Raw genomic sequence first — 24951 nt, forward strand, 5'->3', positions numbered from 1 at the left:
TAGATAGTCAATTTAGATAGTAGAATTTTTTTGGAATTTAATCTTGAAATCATATTTTAACTCTCGTTTTTATTGTCTGATATATTCTGAAATTAAAGTAAATAAATCAATTTGGTATTCAAATAGAAATTCATTTTTTTACTTAATAATCAAAATATTTTATAATAGATGATTTATAAATGTTACCTTTATGATAAAAATTTCAGAACCAATAATCAGATCTTCTCGTTTCATTTTTTCACTCAATAATTTTATATGATATGATTTTATAACTTTTTTAAGTAAATATGTTTTTGCAGGATGGAGGATGGTATTAGGTGGAGTCTTAGGGGAGGAGGACTGGTATCTAAGACTCCCGTGGTTATATGGCTCTAGACGATGATTCCACGGTTTTTTATTAAATTATTATATAAAAAATTCAAACTGTTAACAATAGCGTAGAATAAAGTTTTTGGACGGACAAAAGTGGTGGGATAACCCTGGTTTCTCAAAAAAATTTTCTTTAACTCAAATTCATAAATAAACGGCAACGTTTCGTCCCTGGTGGGGACCTCTTCAAGCCATAATAATTAAATAAATAATATCACAAGAGACAAACGTGTCTCTCTTGTCGTAAGTGTTATCAGTCTGTTAGACAGTCTAAACCTCTCAACTGCGTGAAAAAGCAATTTTGGAGGGTGTTTTTTGAGGTTAGGGACGAACGCTTGAGGTATCGGTAAAAAATACCGTCGTATTCTTGTTCAGCAGCTCAAAATACATGAAAATAGTCGTTGCTTAAAATTTTTCTGAGCCCCTGTGATTTCTGACAGCTTGATCATTTCGTAAAGTAGTAATTTTTTAAGGTTAAGGAACACGTAGCTCCGTCTGGGAACAAAATTTTAAAAAACGCCCCTCACTAATTGAAAGTACATAAAAAATGCTAAATTTTCCATATTTTTAAAAATTTTTTGATCAAAAGGAATTTTGAGCAGAGCTTTATTACGTTTGACGTGGAACGTCCCAATATATATGTAAAAATCCAAGCGAACAAAATTTAAATTTGAGGGCACACCTACTAGACCAACTTGTGTCTTAATACGATCAAAGAATCAGAAGAAAGCTTTAATTTGAGGGCTAGTGAGTTAAAAATGGTCGCCTAGTTGTCTGGGCTTGAAAATAGCTAAGAATCATGAAAACTTGTATTTTTTATAAAAATCAGCGATTTTTCCCATTTTTAAAAACCTTATTACTTTTAAAAAATTAAAAAATTGCCATAATTAATGGGCATATATATAGCTGATAAAACCAGTAAAATGTTTAATCATAATTTTGAAAGCAGAAGGAGGAGAGAGCTTATTAATTTGAAGGCCGGATGGTTAAAATTGACGGCTTGGATCATAAGTTATGAGGATTTTAAAAATGGAAAGATCGCTGATTTTCGTAAAACATCTTACTCTTCATGATTTTTTGCTATTTTCAAGCCTAGACAACTTTTTGCTCAGGCAACCATTTTCAACTCATCAACCCTTATATTAAAGCTTTCTTCTGATACTTTGATATATATATATATATATATATATATATATATATATATATATATATATATATATATATATTATAACACTCGGTTAATACTTTCCTGCCGTGTTATAACCAGGGCCAGAAGGGCCCTGTTTATTGTAAATTAACGTCGGGCGTGCGGAAGGCACGGCTCGGCCGACTCAGATCATGCACGTGTTTTTACACGAGCCCGCGAAGGCGGCGTAGGTCGCGTCGTAGGAAATAACACACGAGAAGTTTAGATAAGGAAATGTATATTCAATTGTAACTATACACGGAGGTGCAAACGCCGCACACTTCGACGAACGATAAAGAGAGACGAGAGATATTACGACGTGAGAGAGTGAGATTGCAGGTACTTACAACTCAGTAGTGGCAGTAGTACTTGACGCAAACGGACGTGGTCCAGTCTCGGACGTGGAGATGCAACAGTTCGGACGGGCGTCGCAGCGACTCGTCGGTAACGCACGGACGAATATCGTTCGCTCTCGAGATGCTCGCAGGACTCACAACGAACCCGCGTATAGTAGCAGCGCGAGCTACTCGTGTGGATAGCGCAGCGAGACTAACTCTAGTCGCGACTCTCCCGGCCGTCGGCACATCGTTGTCATATCTCGCCAACGCTGTGCGGCCAGGCGGCAACCGCGCTACCTATGCTCTCGTTCTCGCTCGTTTCGGCGCTCGTTGGCAGCTTGCTGAAACAATAATCTTATTACAATTAGTACATGATTAGCCGTTAGACATTTGACGTGCACTCGGCCGTCACAATATATATATATATATATATATATATATATATATATATATATATATATATATATATATATATATATATATATAAGAGTATTGCCGAAATATCTCATATGGGAATTTAACACGGGAAAGATTAACGAGAACAACACGCAAAAAGTCTACTTGTGACACTCGCACACACACGCTCACACACTCGCGCATACACATATACACCTCACACGCGCGCGCACGCAAAGACTCCAGCGTTCGTGCCTCCAACGTCGCGGCCCGGATTAGAACTCGGTTTTTCCGGCCCGGTCGAGCGCATTAGGACAAATAAGTCCTCCGCATCGAGAAACTAGTAAAACGCTCGAGCCCGCGCTCGAACCTTTATTGCGGTCACCCGCACCACGATGCGGGCGGCTCAAGCTCGCCGGCGCGGGGAATCCCTGGCGTCATAAAACAGTAAACGGCCGGCCGCTTGGGCCAGCTACCCCCGCCGTCAACGAGCTATCCGGACCGCGCACGTTCCATCCCTGCCAATCCGATCAGTGATCGGTACAGTAGGCGGAACGATCGAGACCGTCGACGGCCGATGCTAGAGCCGACTAAGCTCAGTACAACTGGAGCCACGACACGAGTCGCATCACTCCAGACTTTGTCACGTGAAAAACAGCAATGAATAAACACACACTTCTAAATATCAAGTTCTGCGTTATTCGAGATTCTTCACCCTCACATTCTCCTTCATTCTCCTGTGCCTACCACACTCCCAAATATATATATTGACAAATTTAGAAAATTTCACAAAAAAAAGTATTTGGGTAGTTTTAGTTAAAAACGCATCTCTTATGGGCTACAAATCATTGAAAATAGGCATAAAATGTAAAAATTGCTTAAAACCTCAACTTTGACCAGCTAGAACGAGGAGCCAAATGAAGGAATTGCGGTAAAAATTTTTTTTCGGGAGTCAGGTACAACCTTATGATATATACAGTGTAGGCAAAAATTAAAATTTTCATATCTTTGATTTTACAGAGAACCACCTATATATATATATATATATATATATATATATATATATATATATATATATATATATATATATATATATATATATATATATAAACGATCGATTCTGCAACTTCGCTATTTTATATATTTTGATAGAATTTTTCTGATTATTATATATTTTTTGCTATGAGAAAATTGCTCCTACAGCAAAATAATTAAGCTTGGGAATATTTAAAATAGCATTTACATACTGTATTTTAAAACAATATTTTATTTATTGGAACAATAAATTTCGTTGGAGGAAGCTACGTGCCAATGAATTGGCAGCGGTTTCTTAATGTACCTGTGTGCCGTAAAGCCATTTACATCTTTTCTAAATAACTGACATATTTTATTTTTATTATTATTTATAATTCATAGCACATTATTTGCATGTGGCCCATATATATATAAAATAGAAGATATTTTATTTCTTTATTATTAATTTATATATGGGACGTTTCACGTCAACCGGACCATCAGTACACCCAAAATTTGGGTTAACCTAACAAGACGTTTGAGATCTCAAAATGATCGTCTGATCAAGGGCTTTTGAAAAAGTTCTGGCCTTTTCAAAAATCCAATGTGGCGCATAAAATATGGAGCCTGAAACCCACGTTTTCATAGCACATTCAACAAAAACAATAGTAAAAATGTTCTAATTTGTGAAATATCCCACCAAAAAGCATGTACAACTCATGATAGGACATATTATTGACAATGCTGACGGAATTTCAAAATCAAAAATGGCGGAATCAAAATGGTGGACATTATACCTCCACCAAACCCATTTTACCGCAACAAATGATTTTTGATCACTTTAAAGTATCGATATGGGGTTTTTCAGGGTCACTGAATCTTATTTTAACCTCGACATTTCAAAATTTTAAATGGTGGATCCAAAATGGCGGACATTATACCGCCACTAAACCAATTTTACCGCAACAAATGATTTTAGATCAATTTAAAGTATCGATATGGGTGTTTGTGAGGTAAATGGTTATAAATGTATTATCAGCATCAGTATTTGTGCACATCTTATATTTTTCCGGTCTATTAGATTTAGAATTATCTGTCTGCGGTTTTTGCACTTACATTTTTCTATTGTTCTGTGTATACGTATATGCCTGCTTGGATGAAAAAAGTATATAATTTAGCCAAATGAATCAATCTTTAATGACATTTTGTGCACTCTTATCAATTCTGGCTCCTCGTTCGTGGAGTTTTTACTGGTGATAAATGGCTTTCGCCGATATCATAAATTACTCTGTTCCTAGATTCATTGGCATTTGAGTAATGCATGACTTTCAACGTTTCATTATTTTCTGGGATAAATCCATGCCCCATTTGTAGGTTTGTGACAGGTGGACAGTTTTTAAATCTCTTTGTTAGGAATTGACGAGTTTGTTCGTGATCTTTTTTGGTGTATAAGAAAAATTTTATATTGAATGATCGCCCATTAGCCCATGAATAAAGAGCTTTAACATCTAGAATTGCTTTATTTTTTGCAGCTTGTAAGCTCGCTCTTGCAGCTTCTCTCTTTACTATCGCTCCAACTCCATCGCAACTACCTTTTCCGTGTGCTGTTGCAAAACAGTGCCATTCAGCATCAACGCCAAAATCTCTCTTATGACTCATTAAACTACTCATTTGATAACGATTTTTAAAATGCTGTTTAGCACCATCAGTAGCATATAATACCTTTTTTACTGTGGGACAAACCTTGCGAATTTCAGGTATAAGCTTTTGCTGCATTATGTATACTACAGTGGTATCATGAGTAGTACAGTCGGACATAGATACTGTACTAAAATGCTTTAGCTTGCCTTCAGATTTATAATAAACAACAGCAGGAAAAATCGTACTTTGATCATTATTAAAAGGAAATGCCTGTGCAGCATCTTGGGCTGTAAAAGCATAGTTCTCAGCAAAATCCAATTGAGCAAGAACCTCTTCATCTGAAAGATTATTTTTCTTCCCAGAAATAAACTTTGATTGTTCCTTAACGATGAAGTGATGAGGTATCAACTTTTCTAGGCTAGAACATAAAGTTTCAATAAATTCTTGCGATGTTAGGCATTGTTTTATCAAAGTGTATCTATCGGTTGATTCCACGTGCTGAAGATGACTTGATCAATATTGTGCTCATCCATAATGTTCTCAACGTAAGTAGAAAACTTTTGAATGTCCGGACAAAATTTGTATTCATTCAAATAACAACTTGGTTTGGGATCCTCACATAGAACGAAATTCAAACAATCTTTATAATTCTTCAGAATATTGTTTGAGATTTTTTCTATATTTACTGCGTTAATCATCGCCTTGAAATTTTGGTGTATCGTACATACACATACATTGTGTGTACCAGAGGATCCTGCAAAGACACAACATTTTGGTCTCAGTTCCGCAAACTTGGTAAGCCCAATCGGATGTTCAGGAAACTGTTCTTTAAATTGATCATGAAGGTTCTTAATATCAGTAAGTAATAATCTTTTCTGCACTTTTATTTTTTCACCATATAAATAAATACTGACGGTATCTTTTTATTTGGCATAATTCTGCTGTTAAGATCATTTTCGTAAAAATCTTCAACTTTCTGAGTAGTTTCTGCAGGTAATGTTTTTCCACGTTTTGCAACAGGAGAAGCCAAAACTCCATCTGATTCTCTTAACTGTTTTGCTTTACGAGCCGTTCTGTGAGACACACCAAATTGGTTCATAATTTTACGTATTGCCCAGTGTTCGAGCAAAATAGTAAGAATATTGACACGTAATGGATCTTTCTCCGGCAGGGATTGGAATTCGTTTTTTAAGTCCAGTTAAAATATCTGTAAGATCATCTTGCATAGGTACATCCGTGTTTGAAACCGAAGGTGAGTCAGTCTCTGATTCAAAATCAACACTCATACTGACGTTTGGAGATGACAAATCATGTAGTTTGTAAAAGGATTTTCTACATGTATCACAAATCAGTGAAGATGTTGGATAATCAGGATAGACATCTTGAAATTCTTTGGAGATCTTCCTAAGAGATTTGCTGTGTCCTGTATTAATATCAAATGGATTAACGCATCTATCGATACGATATTTTTTCGCAGAAGACATTGTTGTAGGATATGAGAAAGCACAACCAAAACAACAAAAAAATGTTAGAAATAACAATATTACGGCTAGTACAGTTGAACAAGGAGTTGCCGATAAAGTAAGACTTACTCAACAACTGCCTTAAAAAGGATGTTGAAGAAGAAGTCGCCAATGTATCTATTAATGTACCTATTAACTATCCTAAAACGGACTGTTGGAGAAAAAGTCGCCTATGAATAAAGCCGCTGATGGACTTGCTCACCAACTATCCTGAAAAAGACTGTTGGAGAAAAAGTCGCCGATGAAGAAAGCATTCCTTGAAGAAAATATTCCTTTCTACGGGTTGCTAAACGTGGGAAGGGGTTGGGGGTGTAGGTAAAATGAGGGATGAAATAAATCACTTGAAAGCAATAAATTCCTTTGCCACAAAACAGTTTTATTTGCTGAAGTCTTTGCACAAGTTGTCATTGGACACGAGCCGTGTACTTGCAGCATTAGGCTGTTGGAAGAGGGGCGAGGTACAGCGCTGGACCCAGCCTTCTTATGTGCCCTCCGCGACGCTACTTCACTTGTGGGTAATGCGCAGCCGCCTAGCGGCGCGCCGCGGTACTAGCGCCGCGGTGATAAGCGCTGCAGCATGCGTGGCGTGTTCGGCGGGTTGCGCGTTAGCAGGGGCTTTTCGCGAGAGAGCCTGCGGGTGGGTTATGACAAATATCCGCCAGTTTATATTGGCCATTTGAATTTTGAAATTTCGAGGTTAAAATAAGATTCAGCGGCCCCTTAAACTCCCATACCGATACTTTAAACTGATTTAAAATCGTTCATTGCGGTAAAATAGTTTTGGTGGTTATATAATGTCCGCCATTTTGGATCAGCCATTTTGGATTTTAAAATTTCGAGGTTAAAATAAGGTGCAGTGGCCCCAAAAACCCTCATATCGATACTTTAAAGTGATCTAAAATCATTTGTTGCGGTAAAATTGGTTTGGTGGTGGTATAATGTCCGCCATTTTGGATCCACCATTTCGAATTTTGAAATGTCGAGGTTAAAATAAGATTCAGTGACCCTGAAAACCCCTATATCGATACTTTAAACTGATCAAAAATCATTTGTTGCGGTAAAATGGGTTTGGTGGAGGTATAATGTCCACCATTTTGATTCCGCCATTTTTGATTTTGGAATTCCGTCAGCATTGTCAATAATATGTCCTATCATGAGTTGTACATGCTTTTTGGTGGGATATTTCACAAATTAGAACATTTTTACTATTGTTTTTGTTGAATGTGCTATGAAAACGTGGGTTTCAGGCTCCATATTTTATGCGCCACATTGGATTTTTGAAAAGGCCAGAACTTTTTCAAAAGCCCTTGACCAGACGATCATTTTGAGACCTCAAACGTCTTGTTAGGTTAACCCAAATTTTGGGTGCACTGATGGTCCGGTTGACGTGAAAATATATATATATGTTTTTTGGATGGATGTCAACCTTCGCACATCTCAAGACAAGATTTTGTTTCAGATGAAGCATGGGGACGTTTCATAAAACTTATGAGATATAAAAATAGTCAAATAACAGGTGCTAAAAAAAGAAGTTGGAGAAGAGAAAAAAAAATCTAATTTTAAAGAATTAGTAAAAAGTTTACAAGATAAGAATACATCAGCTGCAGCTGAATATTTAGAGGTTATTTTATAATTCTTTATACAATTTACAAAAGCTATTTAAACAGATACTGAAGTATTGTTACAGTGATCATGTAGTGAAATTTATACAATTATATACGCATAGAGGATGATATTATTTGTCTATACTTTATTAAACTTACTTCATTGACATATTTACAGAAAAGAATTTTTTGATTCTTATGTTATTTAAATTATTAATATAATAATACTTCGATAGCAAAAATGTTCTACATACTAATGTTACTGTTCTTAATTACGCATATATGGTTCAATTGCATTATATTTACTATACAGTGAATTTTAATAAAATAGCATTTTACTAACAATATTTTCAATGATTTTTTTTTTATACAGGGCTTACCTGAGCATTTGAAGGAACTTATTACCCGCATGAAAAATAAGAAACGTACATCTCCTTTCCCTAGTCATCTAAAAAATTTCCCAAGATCCTTACATTTCCATTCTCCAGCAGCGTATGAAATGGTGAGACGAAGTTTTCTTAAATGTTTACCGTGCGTAGAAACATTAAACAGCTGGAATTGTTCAAAAAATTATAATCCTGGAATTTGCGAAGAAATCATATCACACGTTTCAGAGATAGTACAAAATGAGTCGAAGCGCGGAAAACAATGTGTTTTTAATGTGGCCTTTGATGAAATGTCTATTAAAAAATTTGCTTTTTATTGTAAAAGTTCACACAAATGGAAGGGTTTAGTCGATTTAGGCGGTCAATTAGAAGAATGCGATAAACAAGGTAATCGTAAGAAGGCAAGTAAAGCATTAGTCTTTATGTTGGTGCATATTAATGGAAATTTCAAAACACCTGTGGCCTACTACTTAAGTAATTCTTTAACTGGAGATGATAAATCAATACTCTTAAAAGATCTTTTAATAAAACTAAATGAAAAAAGCATCAATGTCGTTAGTGTTACATTCGATGGAGACGAGTTGAATCAAAAAGCTTGTAAATCTCTAGGTGCCAATTTTGATTTTACCAACGAAAAGACTTTTAAACCGCTTTTTTCCCATCCTGTAACTAACAAACCTGTTTATTTTTTTTTTTTATGCTTGCCATATGCTCAAGTTAGTACGTAATTATTTTGCACAAAAAGGCCCTATCATTTACAATGGCAAAGAATATATTGATTGGAACTTTATAAAAAAAATTAATGATCTGCAATATGAAGAAGGCATGCATTGTGCTTGCAAAATAAAAAATCGCCATGTAAACTTCTATAATGAGAAAATGAAAGTTTTTCGCGCGGCTCAAGTTCTCAGTTTTAGTACATCATCAGCTTTACAATTTTTAGAACATGAAGTTAATAATACTGATTTTAAAGGCGCAGCCGCTACTGCTAAGTTATGTCAAATTTTTAATGATATTTGTGATGTACTTAATGCTAAAAATAAGTTCTGTAAATCACCGGGGAAAAATGGTATTACAGAAGAAATGTTACCAGAATTAAAAACAAAAGTAGACAAATAGATAGACTATATAAAAAAATTGGAAGTCAATGTGCCGATAAAAGAAAAAAATAAGACTAAAGATAAAGAAAATATAAACGAAAAGAGCAATATTGCAAATGTAGTGCTAAAACCTGTTATCCAGGCAACTGCTGTCAGAACAGGATTTGTTGGATTTATCATATGTTTAACCAACTTTTATTCACTTTGCGAGAACCTTATTAAAAATAAAGTTGTCAATTATGTATTATCATACAAGCTGTCTCAAGATTACGTTGAGATGTTTTTTGCGTTGATCAGACGAATGAATGGTTTCTCCAATAATCCAACAACAGTTCAGTTTGAATCTGCGTACAGAAAGCTACTTTTAAACAATATGAATGTAAATGTTCCGGCATCTGCAAATCGTACACCTCAAGACGAGACGTTAATTATATCTGATGTTACTGATATTTTAATATTTCAAGAAAATGTTGAAGAAAAACATGAAAATGATGTAAAACCGTGCGAAAAAGAACAAAAAAAGAGAAGAAAAAGAACTGCACGGCCCAATGAAATATTGTCTTTCCCTGTAAACAAATTTTTACAATCAAATTATAATATACTTGAGCATGATTATTCAAACAAGGACGCATGGATTGATTCAGAATATTTAGATGAAATAATTAAACACACTGCAGGCGCCGTCATCCATTCTATAAGAAAAAAAATTCATTGCACAAAGTGCTTAGATATACTAAATGGCAAGGCCAGCTGCAAATCGAAATTAACAACTTTAAAAAACAAGTGGGGGCGGGAAGGGTTAAAATTTGCTTCAGAGGATCTTAATTTTATTTGCACTGCGCAGAAAAAATTTTAAGACAATATAAACATATATTATTGACACCAAATATTAATTTTAAACTAGTCACGGAAACTCTAAAGATACTTCCGACAACAATTTTAGATTATAATGACCATATCTTAGATCAGGAACCATTATATGATCATAGACAACAGGTGATTTACCTGACTGTTCAAAATTATTTGGATAAACGCATGAAACATGAAAGTGAGAAATTGAGCGACTTAAAACATCGGTTAAGGATGAAATATAACAAGTTAGTTATTTTTAATGGTAAATAATGTTACAACAATGTTCTTATATAAATTATACATTTAATGACTCGAATGTTTCTACAATAAAGAGTTTTAATGTTGTTATGTTGTGTTATTTATGTAATAAATCCTCTTATAAAAAATCCCTGTATTCTTAACTATAAAGTTGTAGTAAATTTGAATTACATACCAATATAATATTACTGTGCATATTAGAGTTGTTCCTATGATTTGTTTGTAGTCGAAAAATTGAAATAAAAGTAAATAATTGATGTTCACAAAAAAAAATAAAATTATTTTATCGAGATTTGAACTTGAGACCACAAGGCCAAAAGCAAAATCATACACGCGTCTTAGTCCTCAAAACTACCGGTATACTACGTGCATGATGTGGATATTAGATCATTTATGATCATCTCTAACCCTTCGGGTTTAGAATTTAAGGTTTAAGCTTTGGGTTATTTCAGCTTTGTGCTATAATTTGTTAAATATTTCATTACTTTAAACAACTTTATAGGGTATTTAAGTTAATTTGATTTTATTATTCGAGTTTGTCATATAATAACAAGCTGTCCTTTACTGCGCATGCGTCAGTAGAGAGAGACAGATAGGGTACCGCGATCTTCTCTTTCTTTCTAACCGTCGGACGTTTCCGCTTACAGGTAGCCGTATGGCTCCCCTGCTCTATCTATAATACCTCTATGTTTTTAACACGGCTTCGGCAATATCTCCTCTAATCTCTGATATAACCTATTGTTATACATTGTTACGCTAGTCGTAGTACGTTTGCGTACGGTTACGTATAATGCTGTATTAAATGTCTGAATTTCACCCAAAACATACGCAAATGTACGTCAACGTACATAAGTCTACAGTAATGTACCGAAATATATCACAATCGTACGGTGATTTGCGTTATAATACTGTTGAAAATTTCCATACGGGGCGGCAAACAATAAATCATTATGTTTAATTGAGGGCTAAGTCGAATGATTGGTAATTTCAACATAAGTAATATATTGATCAATTACAAATAACTCTCAAGATATTTACTACGTAACTTGCTATGCCCCTTACATTTTGTTCATGGTATATACTTTTACATTTCAAATATTTCATTTTATTGAAATAACAATTTTATAAGTTTATGCAAATAAAAAATGCAGAAAGTTACACTTACAATAAGACAACTCCATGAACAAGTATGAAATAAGATTAATTAAGGAAATGTATTAAAATAACACTGCAACGGTCAAGTAGACACGTGCTGGCAGAGTGGGGAGCCCGAGCAGCAGGCTACATACCTGGTCCTCAACCGCAGGCGCCTATACTCGCTTGTTACAACACTGACGGCTCTCTCTCTCTCTCTCTCTCTCTCTCTCTCTCTCTCTCTCTCTCTCTCTCTCTCTCGAAGCACGTCGCGCCCATGCGTCGACGCGCTGAGCACGCTCGTTTATGTAAATTCGTTCACGCGCATCATGCTATCTCTTCTACGCTCGCGTCTCTACGGCTCGCTCGCGGCACGAGTTCTTCTGCGCGAGCAGTCCGACTCAATTCTTCAAAGTAGTAGCATCACTCTAAGCAACAGCAAACGCCACATGTTTTGAGTGATCCCGAGTAAAGCCCGGCACGCACACATTTGCAGAAGCGCAGGAAGTCTGGCTGAATATTTTATTCTGTATTTAATATTTTATATTAAATTTTATTCACATTGCGCACCCGGGGATATTCCCTGTGAACTGATCCGGGGAGTTTTCGCCAAGTACTGGCGAAAACTCAGCACATAATACTAATCCATTAACTCTGTCTCCGACGGGTTGTAAAAGTACAGCCGAGCGCTGTACGACTGGGCCGGCTACGTCGACCCCCAGTCGGTTTTCTCATGGACGCATCTTCCAATTATTTCTAGTACTAAACCCGCATATTAATCAGTGTGCATTACAATTAACATAACCGCCAAAGCCACGCGATCACTCATTCTAATTCACTTTATATTATTACGCTTTATCCGTCACCTTCTTATACTCAATCTCTACATTTTCAACGCCGGCTCTTATCCAAATATTCTCGCTACAAAGTCGACAATAGTTGCTGCTTTGTTTGAACTAGAAGACCTGTTCGAAAGCGAGGCCCACGCCTGTGTCATAGGCAAGGCCAAACAAGCGAGCCCGTATCATACATAAATTCCTTCGTTTCTGTATGTTATTGAAATCTCACGCGTAATTCGTTCAATTGTAATAAATTTTTGTAAATCACAATCTAACTCAACGTGAAATTTGATCTGCTTATACACTCAAATTCATAAATTTAACCACTTAGTCATATCATTCAAATTAGTTTTCACTGTGTTTCTAAATGCCATTTCCTTTTTTCAATAAAGTTGCAGCTTGATACCTTTTCATTATTTAGTAGTAAATATAAAGATTTACTACTACAATTATTTCTACCGTCGTTACATCGAATATATTATTTATCTTAGCATAGTGAGTTGTGTTACTTCGCATCTATATTGTTCTACTCGTTGGGTGAGAATCAAAATAAAGTGATTAAAGGCTTCATGCCACAAATATATTATAAAATAAATATATGTTCTATGTTATTTCACCCTATCCTGCTACGACCGCTCAGTACCTTATGAACCCAAAATTCATTATTCAATACTACATTATTACAGATTGAATTTCTTTATCTATTCAAAGTTTGCAATTAATTATTAATTCTGATTGTTAAATGAACTTATAAAATAGAGGCGTATGCCAAAACCACGATCTACTTGTCACTTCAATTACTATTTATTAAATAAAAAAGGCAAACTATTGAAAAATCTCGCTACACCTTCATATATAGCAACGGGATGTCTTGTGCTATATTATTTGTTTCACGCAGTAGTTAAAAAATCTTGTGTTTCGCGTACAGAATACGAGCCCGAAAAGCCGAGTTTTGCACAAGGAATGTTAAAAAAAATATTTTGTGATATTTCATGCTATTGTAACGAGGTGCGAAATCGGATAGATTCGTGCATCGTTGAAACGCGACGTTGCGCAAGCGTGAGGCAAGATTCGGGGCCTCGCGTATGAGTCGCGATCCGTCGGACAGACAGATATTTTCCGGCCATAATAGCGAACGCGTCAGCTCTCGTGTGTGAGACTAACTGCATCCAGCGACGACCGATAGCGTGCGAGAAAGTTCGAGTGTGTGTGATTGCGAGAAGAAGACGTCCGTGCCAACTCCTGCCAGCAACCGAACGAGCGGACGTCGGCTCCTGCGAGTGAGCCAGCAACACCACCGGCGCGGAGTGTGTATGAGTGTGTGATGTGCGCCTACCGAGAACGGCAACTGCAAGTAAGTAGGACTGAGCCCTTTTATCTGTATCGCGTCAGCAGTAGCAGTAGCTACAGCTTTGCGACTTGGTGCAGCGACACCGAGAAGCGGCCTTCTCGTTCGCGCGCGTACGCTTCGCGAAAAACTCTCCACGCCGAGTCAACATTGATCACAATATATTATCGCTTTATTTAATTTAATGAAGCCTTGCTCCATTTTCTCGAGTGGTTCTCTCCCGTTTCCTACGTCCTTATCGCAAATACCGCTACCTCTGCGGGCGTTACAACAAGCAGTTGTAACGCGAATCTAAGAAGCCGGCTCCGCTCAGCAGAGTGCGGAGGGACAGCACACGTACGAACACGACGTTCGCGAAGCAGCTCTCACACACAAAGTGAAATGTATCACTAAAAATTACTATATTTAAAAGTTATCGACAGAGCTCAAAAATTCGTCGTAATAACCCGACGACAGAAATTCGCCTATTCACTTACTGCCGCTAGGGGGTGTCTCGGAAACTCCACTCGCAAGTGACGAAAATCTGTTCGGTTAGTATATAAGGAAATTCCAGATTGGAACATTATATATAAATATAAATGCGATTAGTCTAGCGATGCGTTGTTAGGTTGCAACGAGTGAAATGTGTAATAATTAGCTTGCGATATATGTAAATTAGGTTATCATATAAGAAATTCTATCCGATGCGACTTTCGTTCTTAAACTGCGAGATTGAATGTAACAAATAAATAATGAAAGTTCTCCCCTCCAACACGCTACAAACATAAATAAGAGAAGAAACATTAACAGACGACAAAATGAAAGGGACAAAAATACATTTTTAAAATGATTTAGTATCCATAAAATTTGATACGCGGTATAGTAAAAATTGCTATGTAGCATAGCAAAATCTGGTGATCTATAATTTTACTATACTGTATACTAAAATTTAATATAAATCGAGTTTGTCTCCTCATGACTATACAGTATAGTAAGTTTTGATGAAAATTGTAGGAATATTTAGTGATAAATCTATCTGTGTGCAGCGAGCTGCGTTGCAACGCGGGTTAATCACAGGCGTTGAGAGAGTTTTCCGTCGCACCGAGGGATTGTGATCCGGTCAAGTATTGCCGAGTTTTCCCCCGAAAGCGAGCCCCGTTACACTGTATTTATTGAGTCTGTCAATTTGAGAATCTTTGTTTTACCGTCCTATTGTTCATTCTTGTTACGTAAAAACGTAAAATAAACTATATTTTTCCAAAAGAAACGATAATACGATAATACGATAATACTTTAAGGTATATATCAAACAATTTACTCAAATTAACTTTTTCAATAACTTTAAAAAAAAAAACTAAAATTTGAAAAATAAAAAATCTTATAAAATGCGTTAACAAAATGTAAAAACCGCTGCTAACTGAATTAGCAGTATGCTTTCTCAAAGATTATGAAATGTAGATAATAGGTTATTATAAAAAATCAATACGAGTCAGTTATTTGACTCGAAAATTTAATCAGTTTTAAGTTGAGACGTAGTCAAATAGCATGCGAAATTTTAGCTTATTTTATCAATCCGTTCCAGAGTTATAATAAGGACAAAATTTAGTAAACGGATACGTACATACATATATACATACGTACATACATACATATTTTTAAAACGTATTTTCGAACTCAGGAACTTTAAAAATATCGAAATTCATCAAAATCTTAGACTCGAAAATTTGCACCGTTACAAAGCTTTCTCTTTGAGAAAGCAAAACGCTCTGTTTTTCCATTATGCTACAGTAAAAACAAGACTTGGTGGATTACAATCCACTGATGAGTAGAAACTGAGATATAGGCGTCTACAAACGAACACACAGACATTGTCACACACATACATCTGTCCGTACGGACATTTTACAGAAACACTACTTTTCGACTTACATCATAACACACTTCCTAAATGTGTTTACACAAACTCTGAAAATTACCATTACAAGGCTTCCTAAGGTAGGAAGTAAAATAAAAAAAAACATGCATTACCCGAATGTAGTCTCTTACTTATCTCGACTTAAATAAACAGAATCACCCCTAAATGTTTATAAAATATTTCTAAGAAAATGTATTATAATCTAATAATTTTACACTTTTAAAAATTGTTTTTTGTAACACCAGCACGATTTTCGCGTTTATCGTACCTATCAAGAATGCGTAAAGTAACTTTTTCAGACTGGCGAGCAAACAAAATTTTAGAGAGAGCTTTTAATTTATTTTGCACGGCGAGCGTTTTTATTTTTTTTTGCCCGCATATGCCGCATATTGGTGAAAAAAAAAAAAGAAAAATGCCCGCCGGGCAAAAAAAATTAAAAAAGCCCGCTAATAGTATATTGTGTACCAAGGACGTAAAGTGGACTTTTTTAGGCCGAGTGTGAAGTTTGCAGTAGAAGTTAAGGCAAATTAGCCCGAGCCAAAGGCGAGGGCGTTTACGAGCAAACGAGTACTGCTAACGCATGTACTAATTTTCGCGTTTTAGACTGCACTTGTTGAATTTCACGCGAGTTTAGAAGATTTGCCAATGAACTGAATAGCGGGCCCAAAACTACTTTTGCGCCCGCTGCTGCCTTTTTTCGCCCGCTGATTGGAAAACGACTACTTTTGTCCGTAATTTTAGGTCAAAAAACCGCGTAAATCGTGCATGTATTACAAAAAATTTATTTATTTTAAATATTTTACTTGCCTTTTAAAATATGTTTGAAAATTAATATTTTATAATGTTTTTAACATTTTTCATAATATTGTATTCCTATATACTTTCGTGAACCAAATTAAAATGTTTCTAATAAATAATTATAAAATAATTAAAAATGTTTTATGATACATTTTATAACGATTTATGTACACATTTAGATAAAATATGAATGCAAAATTATAAAATCTGTAACGGGGCTCGATTTCGGGGGAAAACTGGACAATATTCGACCGGATCACAATCCTTCGGTGCGGCAGAGAACTCTCTCAACGCCTGTGATTAACCCGCGTTGCAATGCAGCTCGCTGCAATAGATGCTTCGCGAAGGTCGTCTTCGCACGTGTGCTATCCCTCGGCACCCTCCTGTGCGGAGACGGCTTCTCAGTTTTGCATTACAACCGCTTGTTGCAACGTCAGCGGAGGCGGCGGTATTGGCGATGAGGACGTACACTGAGAAAAATGATACAATAAAAATTTAAAAAACTTGAATAAAAATTGCTATAATCTTAAGTAATAGCAGGACATACTTGCACTGTTATAAAAATTACTATATTATATAGTAATTTTTATGCTGAGATGTAATTTTTAAAAATTTAATTTTTTTCTTGGTTTATCCATTTTACACGCTTATCGGATGTTATTATTTTAATATTATTGTTATTTTATTAAATATTATATAGTTAAATAAAGAAATGAAAGAAAAAAATTTTTTGCGGCGACGGTAATTGAACCTGGATCTCTGAGATGGGAGTCGAGCACCCTGACCACTTACCTAAACAGATCTGTTATGTACCGAATTTCAGATCTGATATATTAATCACCTTTACTTATAAGTTAACATTAATAATAATTTAACGGAAATCAATAAATAATACCAGCGAATAATATATTATGACTTTATAATATCAGATAAACGAAAAATAATATATTTTGAACTCTAATTACTGCATAAACTAACTTTCATAAAGACACATAACCTCAAATTCTGACACCCGGAGGAATTCTCAAAATGATTTTTACTATTTAATATAGCAATTTTTAGTACACGTCTAACAATTTTTATGACCGAGGATGTTAAAAAAAAATAAACTTATAAGAAAATATCTCATAGAGCGAGTACGTCCAGCCATTACTCAAGGTTATAAGAACTCGAGAAAATGAAGCTAGTCCTGATTACAATAAAATAACAAAATAATATATTGTACGGCCAATATTGTCTCCATACAAATGTGCGCCGAGTCACCTGAATGTCGACTCGGCGTGGGAAGTATCTCGCGAAGCGTACGCGTGCGAACGAGAATGCCACTACTCGGTGCCGCTGTACCAAGTAGCAAAGCTGTAGCCGCTGCTACTGCACGAAAAGAAATATTGAACTGTGAGACTACCATAGTTTGTTAAACGCCCTCATTAACATTGCCTTTACCTCTGGGAACGCAATTTTAAGTAAAACAATATTTAAAAAAAAAATACTTTGGCACATACGAGGAAGGCGAGCAAAGGCGGAAATAAAATCTAAAATAAAAATGCCTAAACCCACATGCCCCATGCGTAGCCAGTATAATATAAAGTATCTCGGCACATCGGAGAAAGCCAAGGGAAAGCAAAGATAAAATCTAAAACAAAAATGCTTAAACCTTCGTACCCCACGGGCCGCAATTTTAAGTAAAACAATATTTAAAAAAAAATACTTTGGCACATAGGAGGAAGGCGACCAAAGGCGAGGATAAAATCTAAAATAAAAATGTCCAAACCCACCTGCCCTAGCAAGTACAATATTAAATAAAAAAAAAGTACAATATTAAGTACCTCGGCACATCGGAGAAAGGCAAGCGAAAGCAAGGATAAAATCTAAAGCAAAAATACACAAACCCACCTTATTCATGCGTAACGAATATACTGTATAGTATTAATACCTTGGCACATCTCAGGAAGGCGAGCAAAATCAAGAAGGATTAAAAACACTCAAATCCCACGCGCCTGCAGTTTCAGACGAGCGAACTTTATTTTAAAAAATGATTTGGTAAATCCGCGGCAGGTGAGAAAAAGCGGGGAAGGTGAAAACAAAAACCAATCACTCTAACCCACCTGCCCTGTGCGCGTTGAGTTTTGACACAGAATATCTGTTAAAAAATGCGTCGGCCAATCGGAGTAAGGCGAACAAGAGTTCGAGAGATTAAAACCAAAACAAAAACACTTACACCCACCTATCCTATGCGCCTCCATTTTTACAAAATAATTTTTTCTTTAAATCTGGCGGCAATTCGGAGGCAGGCGATCTTTCTCCGATCTGCTGACGCATTTATTTAACAGATATTCTCTGATAAGACTGGAATCGCACAAGGTAGGTGGGTTTAGGCATTTTTGGCTTATAAGATGGCTTATAAGATAGATATAACATGTATATATGACTTTAAGGTTATTTTAATTAAAAAGGTGAGAAAATTCTACAAAAAAAAGTATATTTATGTCTATAGCGAAAAACGCTTCCGCGAGGACCTATGAATGAATTAATTCGTGCTAAAAACCCAATAATTGCCAAAATTAACATTATTGGCTCCCTACCATTTTGGTAAAAAGTCATTTCAAAATCTGAAAAAATCCAGGTGCATTGGAAACTGTTTCTGGAACATATTAACCGTGGGTTGGAAAAAAAATTGTTTGATCTTTGATTTGACAGAGAACCACCCATATATATTAGTAGTTTTAAAAATTTGATCAAAAGGTATAAAAGGTTCAAAAGTTCAATTCATTATTGCAAAAACCTAAAAATTGACCATTTTTTCATCTTTGGCTACCTAAAAACTTTGACATATAGTAATTTAAATATATGAAAAATATCAGGTACGCAAAGGAACACTATTATGAACATATTAACCAGAGCTTATGATGACGAATAATTTTTTTTCTGAATTTGTAGATAATCGCTTATACAATCTTGTTTATAATTTAAACTTTCTAAAACTGCATCATTTATATATTTTTTTAATAATTTTAATGGATGCAATTTTTGTTTCTAATTCATTTAGCATATTAGTTTCTTTATACAAAAATGTTGCATTATCAAATTCTTCAATGTTATATTATACAAATTAAAACCACTTAACGTCAAACCGTTTCCTTGTATTACTTTTTCAATTGCATTTAGTACTATATTTTCACCTGCACATTCTTCATATTTAGGATGATAAAAATTACTCTTATATTTTTCATATAATTCTCGTTCATTAATAGAGTTATGAAGAATACAGATAAAAGCAAACAATTCACATAGTACTGTTGGAAACTGTATTTGCATTGCTTCGTCATTAATATAATAGTTAAACTTTATCAGTGAAATAAACTTCTCGTAGCCCTTATAATGCGTTATTCATAGAGTTTAGCAACTCTTTTGGTACTTCGCCGGGTCAATCAGCATGCTTCGAAATTTTTTTTGCATGCACAAATTTTAATACGATTTATATACTTGAAAAAATACAACTAAGTTTTTTCAAAAAATTTAATTTGCTAATAGCGTTAATATTGTAAATTAAAAAAAAAAATTATGAATATTTTCTTAAAAAATGTTATTTCTTATTCAATTATAACATGGCCCATTTTGTAAATAAAAAAAAAACATCACTTGTATAATTAAATATTCTTGTAACGTTGTGACGTTGACCGACGCGCAAGGATACTGCGTTAAAAAAAGGATCGTCGGGTGACGACCAGGAACTCGCCTCGGCTGCTCAGCATCTCCGTCTTGACAGACCACGGAGAGTGGCAAAGTCCTACTGTGCTCGGCTTATTCATGAATGGAAGCAAGGGTTTCAGCATACACAATAATGACACTCTGATAATTTATACTAAGAGAACTTTCGGGCTTCATACGCCCTCGGAACATTTATTCACTCAAAATAACAATATGCACTACGTGCGATCGTGTGTGGGTGTGTTGTGCGTCGAGACGATAATCGAGATCGGCCTGTGCACTATGCGCGACAATCGTGCTTTGCTCTTGGCCCTACGCTAAGCTATACTCGCTCGTGCTTTTCTGCACGTGGTGCGCCATGCGCCAAATTAACCGAGAGAGAGAGAGAGAGATTAGATTAGATTAATTGCTCTTTATTTTTGTACATTTTGTTGTACATATAACAAATATAGTGTATTATGATAAAGGAATAAATAAAATTTGTGTAAGGGTATATAGTATAAGGTGTGTGTGATGTTGAGAGATGACATGAGATGAAAGAGAATGTATGTATGTTTGTGCGATGTTTATGTGTTTTCCAAATTAAAGAAATAATTTTTAGCTGCTTGTTTGAAGTGTGATATGGATAGTGTGTCGCGAAGTTGAGATGGAAGGCTGTTCAAGAGGTAGGAGGCGCTGATGAAAAATGAATTCCTCAGCGTCTCCGTCTTGAAGAACGGGATGTCCAGTGGAGTCACCTCGCCCCTGACAGGCCTGAGTGCGACGTGGAAGTCAAAATAGGCTAGTAGATAAGCTGGTATTGAGGTATTGAAAATTTTTCTAAGAAAACAGGCCATGAAGTACTTCCTACGTCCGGCGGTGGTGAGCCATTGCAACTCACGCCTGTAAGGGGAGATGTGCTCGTCCCTCTTTACACCATAGATGTATCGGATTCCCGTATTGACAAGCCTCTGCAGTTTTAAGTCAAGCTCTTGAGTCAGGTCGCAGTAAACAAGTGAGCAGTAGTCGATGAGGGGAAATAGGAGTGCTTGCACCAAATGTTGGCGCAACCTGAGGCTAGTGCTCTTCCGAAAGAAATATAGCCGATACATTAAAGAGTGAGCACGTTTACAAGTTAGTGTAACGTGCTCTTTCCACGTAAGTTTTGAGTCAAGCACCAGCCCCAGGTTGCGCACAGATGATTCAAAGTTGACCTGGGCCCCCCCCTATATTTATATAGGTGTTAGCAGTAGAAGGTAGAGCATTGATATAGTAGGGTGAGCCCAGGACGATCGCCTTAGTCTTACTAACATTCAGCTTAAGTCTGTTTAGTGCTGCCCAGCCCATTATCCTCTCGGCGTTAGCACTCATCTTGTCAGAACAGGAATCGAGCTCCTCAAGGGGGCATTGACAGTAGATTTGCAGATCATCCGCGTAGACTAGATGGGATACATCTGAGTCAAGGCAGAGGCCAATGTCATTGATGTATAACGCGAACAATAAGCGGCCCAAGACTGACCCCTGTGGGACACCGGTGTTTAGTGGTAGGAATGTAGAGAGTTCGTTGTTGTCACCAATGACGGCCTGTTCTCTACCAGAAAGGTAAGATGCAAGCCAGCGGATAACCTGCTTGGAGAAGCCGAAGGAGGGTAGCTTTCTGAGTAGCCTGACGTGACACACTGTATCAAACGCCTTGCTAAAATCAAAAAGAAGCAGAAGGGTGACCTTCTTCCTGTCCATTCCAAGCCTGACATCATCAGTCAGCTTAATCAAGCCGGACTGCGTGCTGTGGCCAGTGCGAAAACCAGTTTGGAAACTATCAAGATAGAGTCTAGTTTCAAGGTATTCAGAGATTTGATTGTGCACCAGCCACTCCAGCGCCTTGGATAGAAAGCAAAGTAGGGAAATCGGTCGGTAGTCAGTTACAGCTGTAGGAGAGTTGATCTTGTTTAATGCTCTTACGAGCGATGATTTCCAGGCAAAGGGAAAGCATGCCTCACTCAAAGACAGGTTGAAAATTTGACAGATTAAAGGAGTGAGTATTGGTAGTGCTTTAGAGATTACAACCTGTGGGATGCCATCGCTTCCCCTGGCCTGGGTATTGAAATGTGAAACTGCAGCTAACACGTCCGATTCTGTGATGGCCCTGAAGATAAAGTGTTCAGGGAGGTCTAGACTCTCGAGGGTCCGCAGATACTCCTCGACAGATGGAGCTTGAGGGTCATTTGAGATGGAACTGAAGTGTTCGTTGAGAGCATCTGGAGAGAACCGAGCAGGTGGAGAAGATTTAGAGGTGGTAATGCCAAGATTTTCAAGTTCTCTCCATATCTCTACAACGTCGGTTAGAGTAGACAAGCGTGAATAATAGTAATTCAGCCTGGCTTCCTCGACCCGTTGATGAGCGTCATCCCTTGCGATTCTATAAAAGTATAGATCCCAAGGTAGACGACTTCTGCGAAAACGCCTGTAGAGCCTATTCCTTTCAGTTAAAAGGTCACGAAGAGCCGCGGTGAACCACGGGTGACGTTTACGTCCAGGTGTCACAGTCTTTAATGGGGCGAGATGATTTATGGCTTTTGTGATGTTTGCGTTGAGGATGGTGATGCATTCGTCAGGTGATGGTGTGGTGAAGGATGACCAGTCGCATGCGCTAAGGAAGTCCCTTAGCTTCTCAGCACAGATTCCTTTGTAGTTTCTGTAAGTGTAGGTATTAGGTACGTAGCGTGGAATCTGTACGTCGAGTGTGGCTGTAATAAGGTCATGTCCATTAATGAAAGGTGTGTCAGTCTTCCAGTATGAGAGCAGGCGATCCTGCTCATCGATTAAGCAAAGGTCAAGCCAGGTGTCAGAGTCTTGTCTATGATGAGTTGCACCATATGGCACAGAAATAAGGGAGTTCTCGTCGATGAAAGCCTTGATGAAATTGGCGTCTTCAGACGAGGAAAGTTGGTCAGCATTGAAATCACCCATGATGACCTTCGTGGAGTAGTTGTGCATGTGTGTTGTTAGTTGCTCAATAAAGTTAGATCCCTGGATAAAGGGAGAATGAGGAGGGCGATACACAACCCCCACGAAGATGGGCGATATTCCCTTAGCTGTGATTTCACAGAAAAGATACTCCGGCTTACCTGGTTTGCCCGACCATTCACCATCAGATGACGAGATGATACAAGCTGTCAGTGAGTGATGGATGTAAAGAGCCACACCTCCACCGTTCCTGTTTCTGTCCCGTCTGTAAAGAGTGTAATCGTCCAGTGAAGGGATGGACGATATCTTGTCGCTTAGCCAGGTCTCGGTCACAGCCACTACGTGGAAGGGGGAACGAGTGGACAAGAAGAACCTGATCATCTCAATGTGACCCGTAAGGGAGTTCGCATTGAGATGACAGACCCTGAGACCCCCAGACAGAGACGCTTTAGATGTAGATGTGGATGTGTTTGATGTTTTAGACGGTGGTTTTGGTGGAATGATGTGTAAGTGTTTTAATGTGTGGTGTCCGTGTTGGCTATTGGCGGTGTTCGGGCTAAAAAATCTTCCAGATCAGCCTCTGTAGTGATGATGGTGGCCCGTTCATTGTCTTCGCCAGAACGGATGAGGATCCTACCATCCCTCACAAAAGAGCGGCATCCTTTCCTCCTCTTTGCCTCCAGCCTTGCCCTGATTCGCAGCTTGTGAATATCTGGAGGAAGCAGCTCATTTATATTGATGAGTCCCTGATGGTCTGGACAGAGAGCTCTCGCTTCCTCCAGTAGCGCAGCATCCAGTTCACTAGTGTGAAGTTTGCGCTTCCTGGCTTTGGCCACTATGATGGAGCGGGCCAGTGCACTGGAAGAGAGGGTGACAGCAAGTGGTGGAAGTCTGCTGTCACCCGGCGCACTGATGTTCGTTGTGTCCAGTCTCCCCATGATCCTGACGGACGCCACATCCCGCTTCAGGACCGTGGGATCCAGTGAAGCCAGGACCGAGTAGGCCAGGAGCTGCAGTGATGTCGAGAGAGAGAGAGAGAGAGAGAGAGAGAGAGAGAGAGAGAGAGAGAGAGAGAGAGAGAGATGGGCTATTCGCCGACACAGAACAGACTCACGGGTTTGCCGATGGACGTCGCGCTGCAGCTGCTGGACTGTCTGGTTGCTCTGAGTTTTACTTCGTCAGCGACGGCTGGCCGGCTTCTCTGGTTGCCGGCCACGTGCGGCCGCTACCAGAGTCGCTAGTCGAGAGAGCGAGTCGCGCTTCTCTCTGATGGATCGATAGTCCTTCTTCGATCGATTCGGGGCCCTTTGGATTGCTTCGTGCAAATCCGGCTCTGCTATCTCATTATCTCTTATTGCGTGTTTATTAGTCAGCGTCGGCTATTGTCACGCTGCATTCCTTTTGCCCACCTTCTCTCTCTTACTCTACTTCTATGCTTCGAGCGCGGCTTTGATAACATATTTTTCACAAAATATGCCCGAATCAGACAAAAATATATTTTAAAAAAATATACTAAAAATATTTTTTAATATTTCCTTTGCAGTATTTATAATCACATATTTTAAAAATATTTTATAAATCTTTTAGTCATATATTTTATGAAAATGTTTATTTAAC

General features: G+C 37.4%; 2 protein-coding genes across 14 annotated transcripts in view; one reads left to right on the forward strand and one right to left on the reverse strand.

Moving 5' to 3' along the window:
• LOC107981434 overlaps positions 1 to 24951 on the reverse strand; it is a 262240-nt gene that overhangs the window by 189727 nt on the left and 47562 nt on the right. Inside the window, exon 2 of one of the 10 annotated variants that reach the window (XM_031925848.2) lies at positions 8452 to 8623. The exons of the other annotated variants lie outside the window; for them this stretch is intronic. The gene's annotated coding sequence lies outside the window, so the exon portion shown is untranslated. The remainder of the gene's footprint in view (positions 1 to 8451; positions 8624 to 24951) is intronic. 10 annotated transcript variants of the gene reach the window in all.
• Positions 11946 to 24951, forward strand: part of LOC116416681 (activating signal cointegrator 1 complex subunit 2 homolog) — a 29157-nt gene continuing 16151 nt past the window's right edge. The window contains exon 1 of one of the 4 annotated variants that reach the window (XM_031925857.1): positions 11946 to 12330. Coding sequence is in view for 2 of the 4 variants with exons in the window: in XM_031925855.1 (XP_031781715.1) it covers position 13994 (1 nt within the window). In the remaining 2 variants the exon portion in view is untranslated. Of the gene's footprint in view, positions 12331 to 13602; positions 13995 to 24951 lie in introns of those variants that run through there. The other 3 variants (XM_031925856.1, XM_031925855.1, XM_031925854.1) reach the window with 3 other exon arrangements.

Source organism: Nasonia vitripennis, assembly GCF_009193385.2.
Source record: "Nasonia vitripennis strain AsymCx chromosome 3 unlocalized genomic scaffold, Nvit_psr_1.1 chr3_random0005, whole genome shotgun sequence".
NCBI classification, from domain to species: Eukaryota; Metazoa; Arthropoda; class Insecta; order Hymenoptera; family Pteromalidae; genus Nasonia; species Nasonia vitripennis.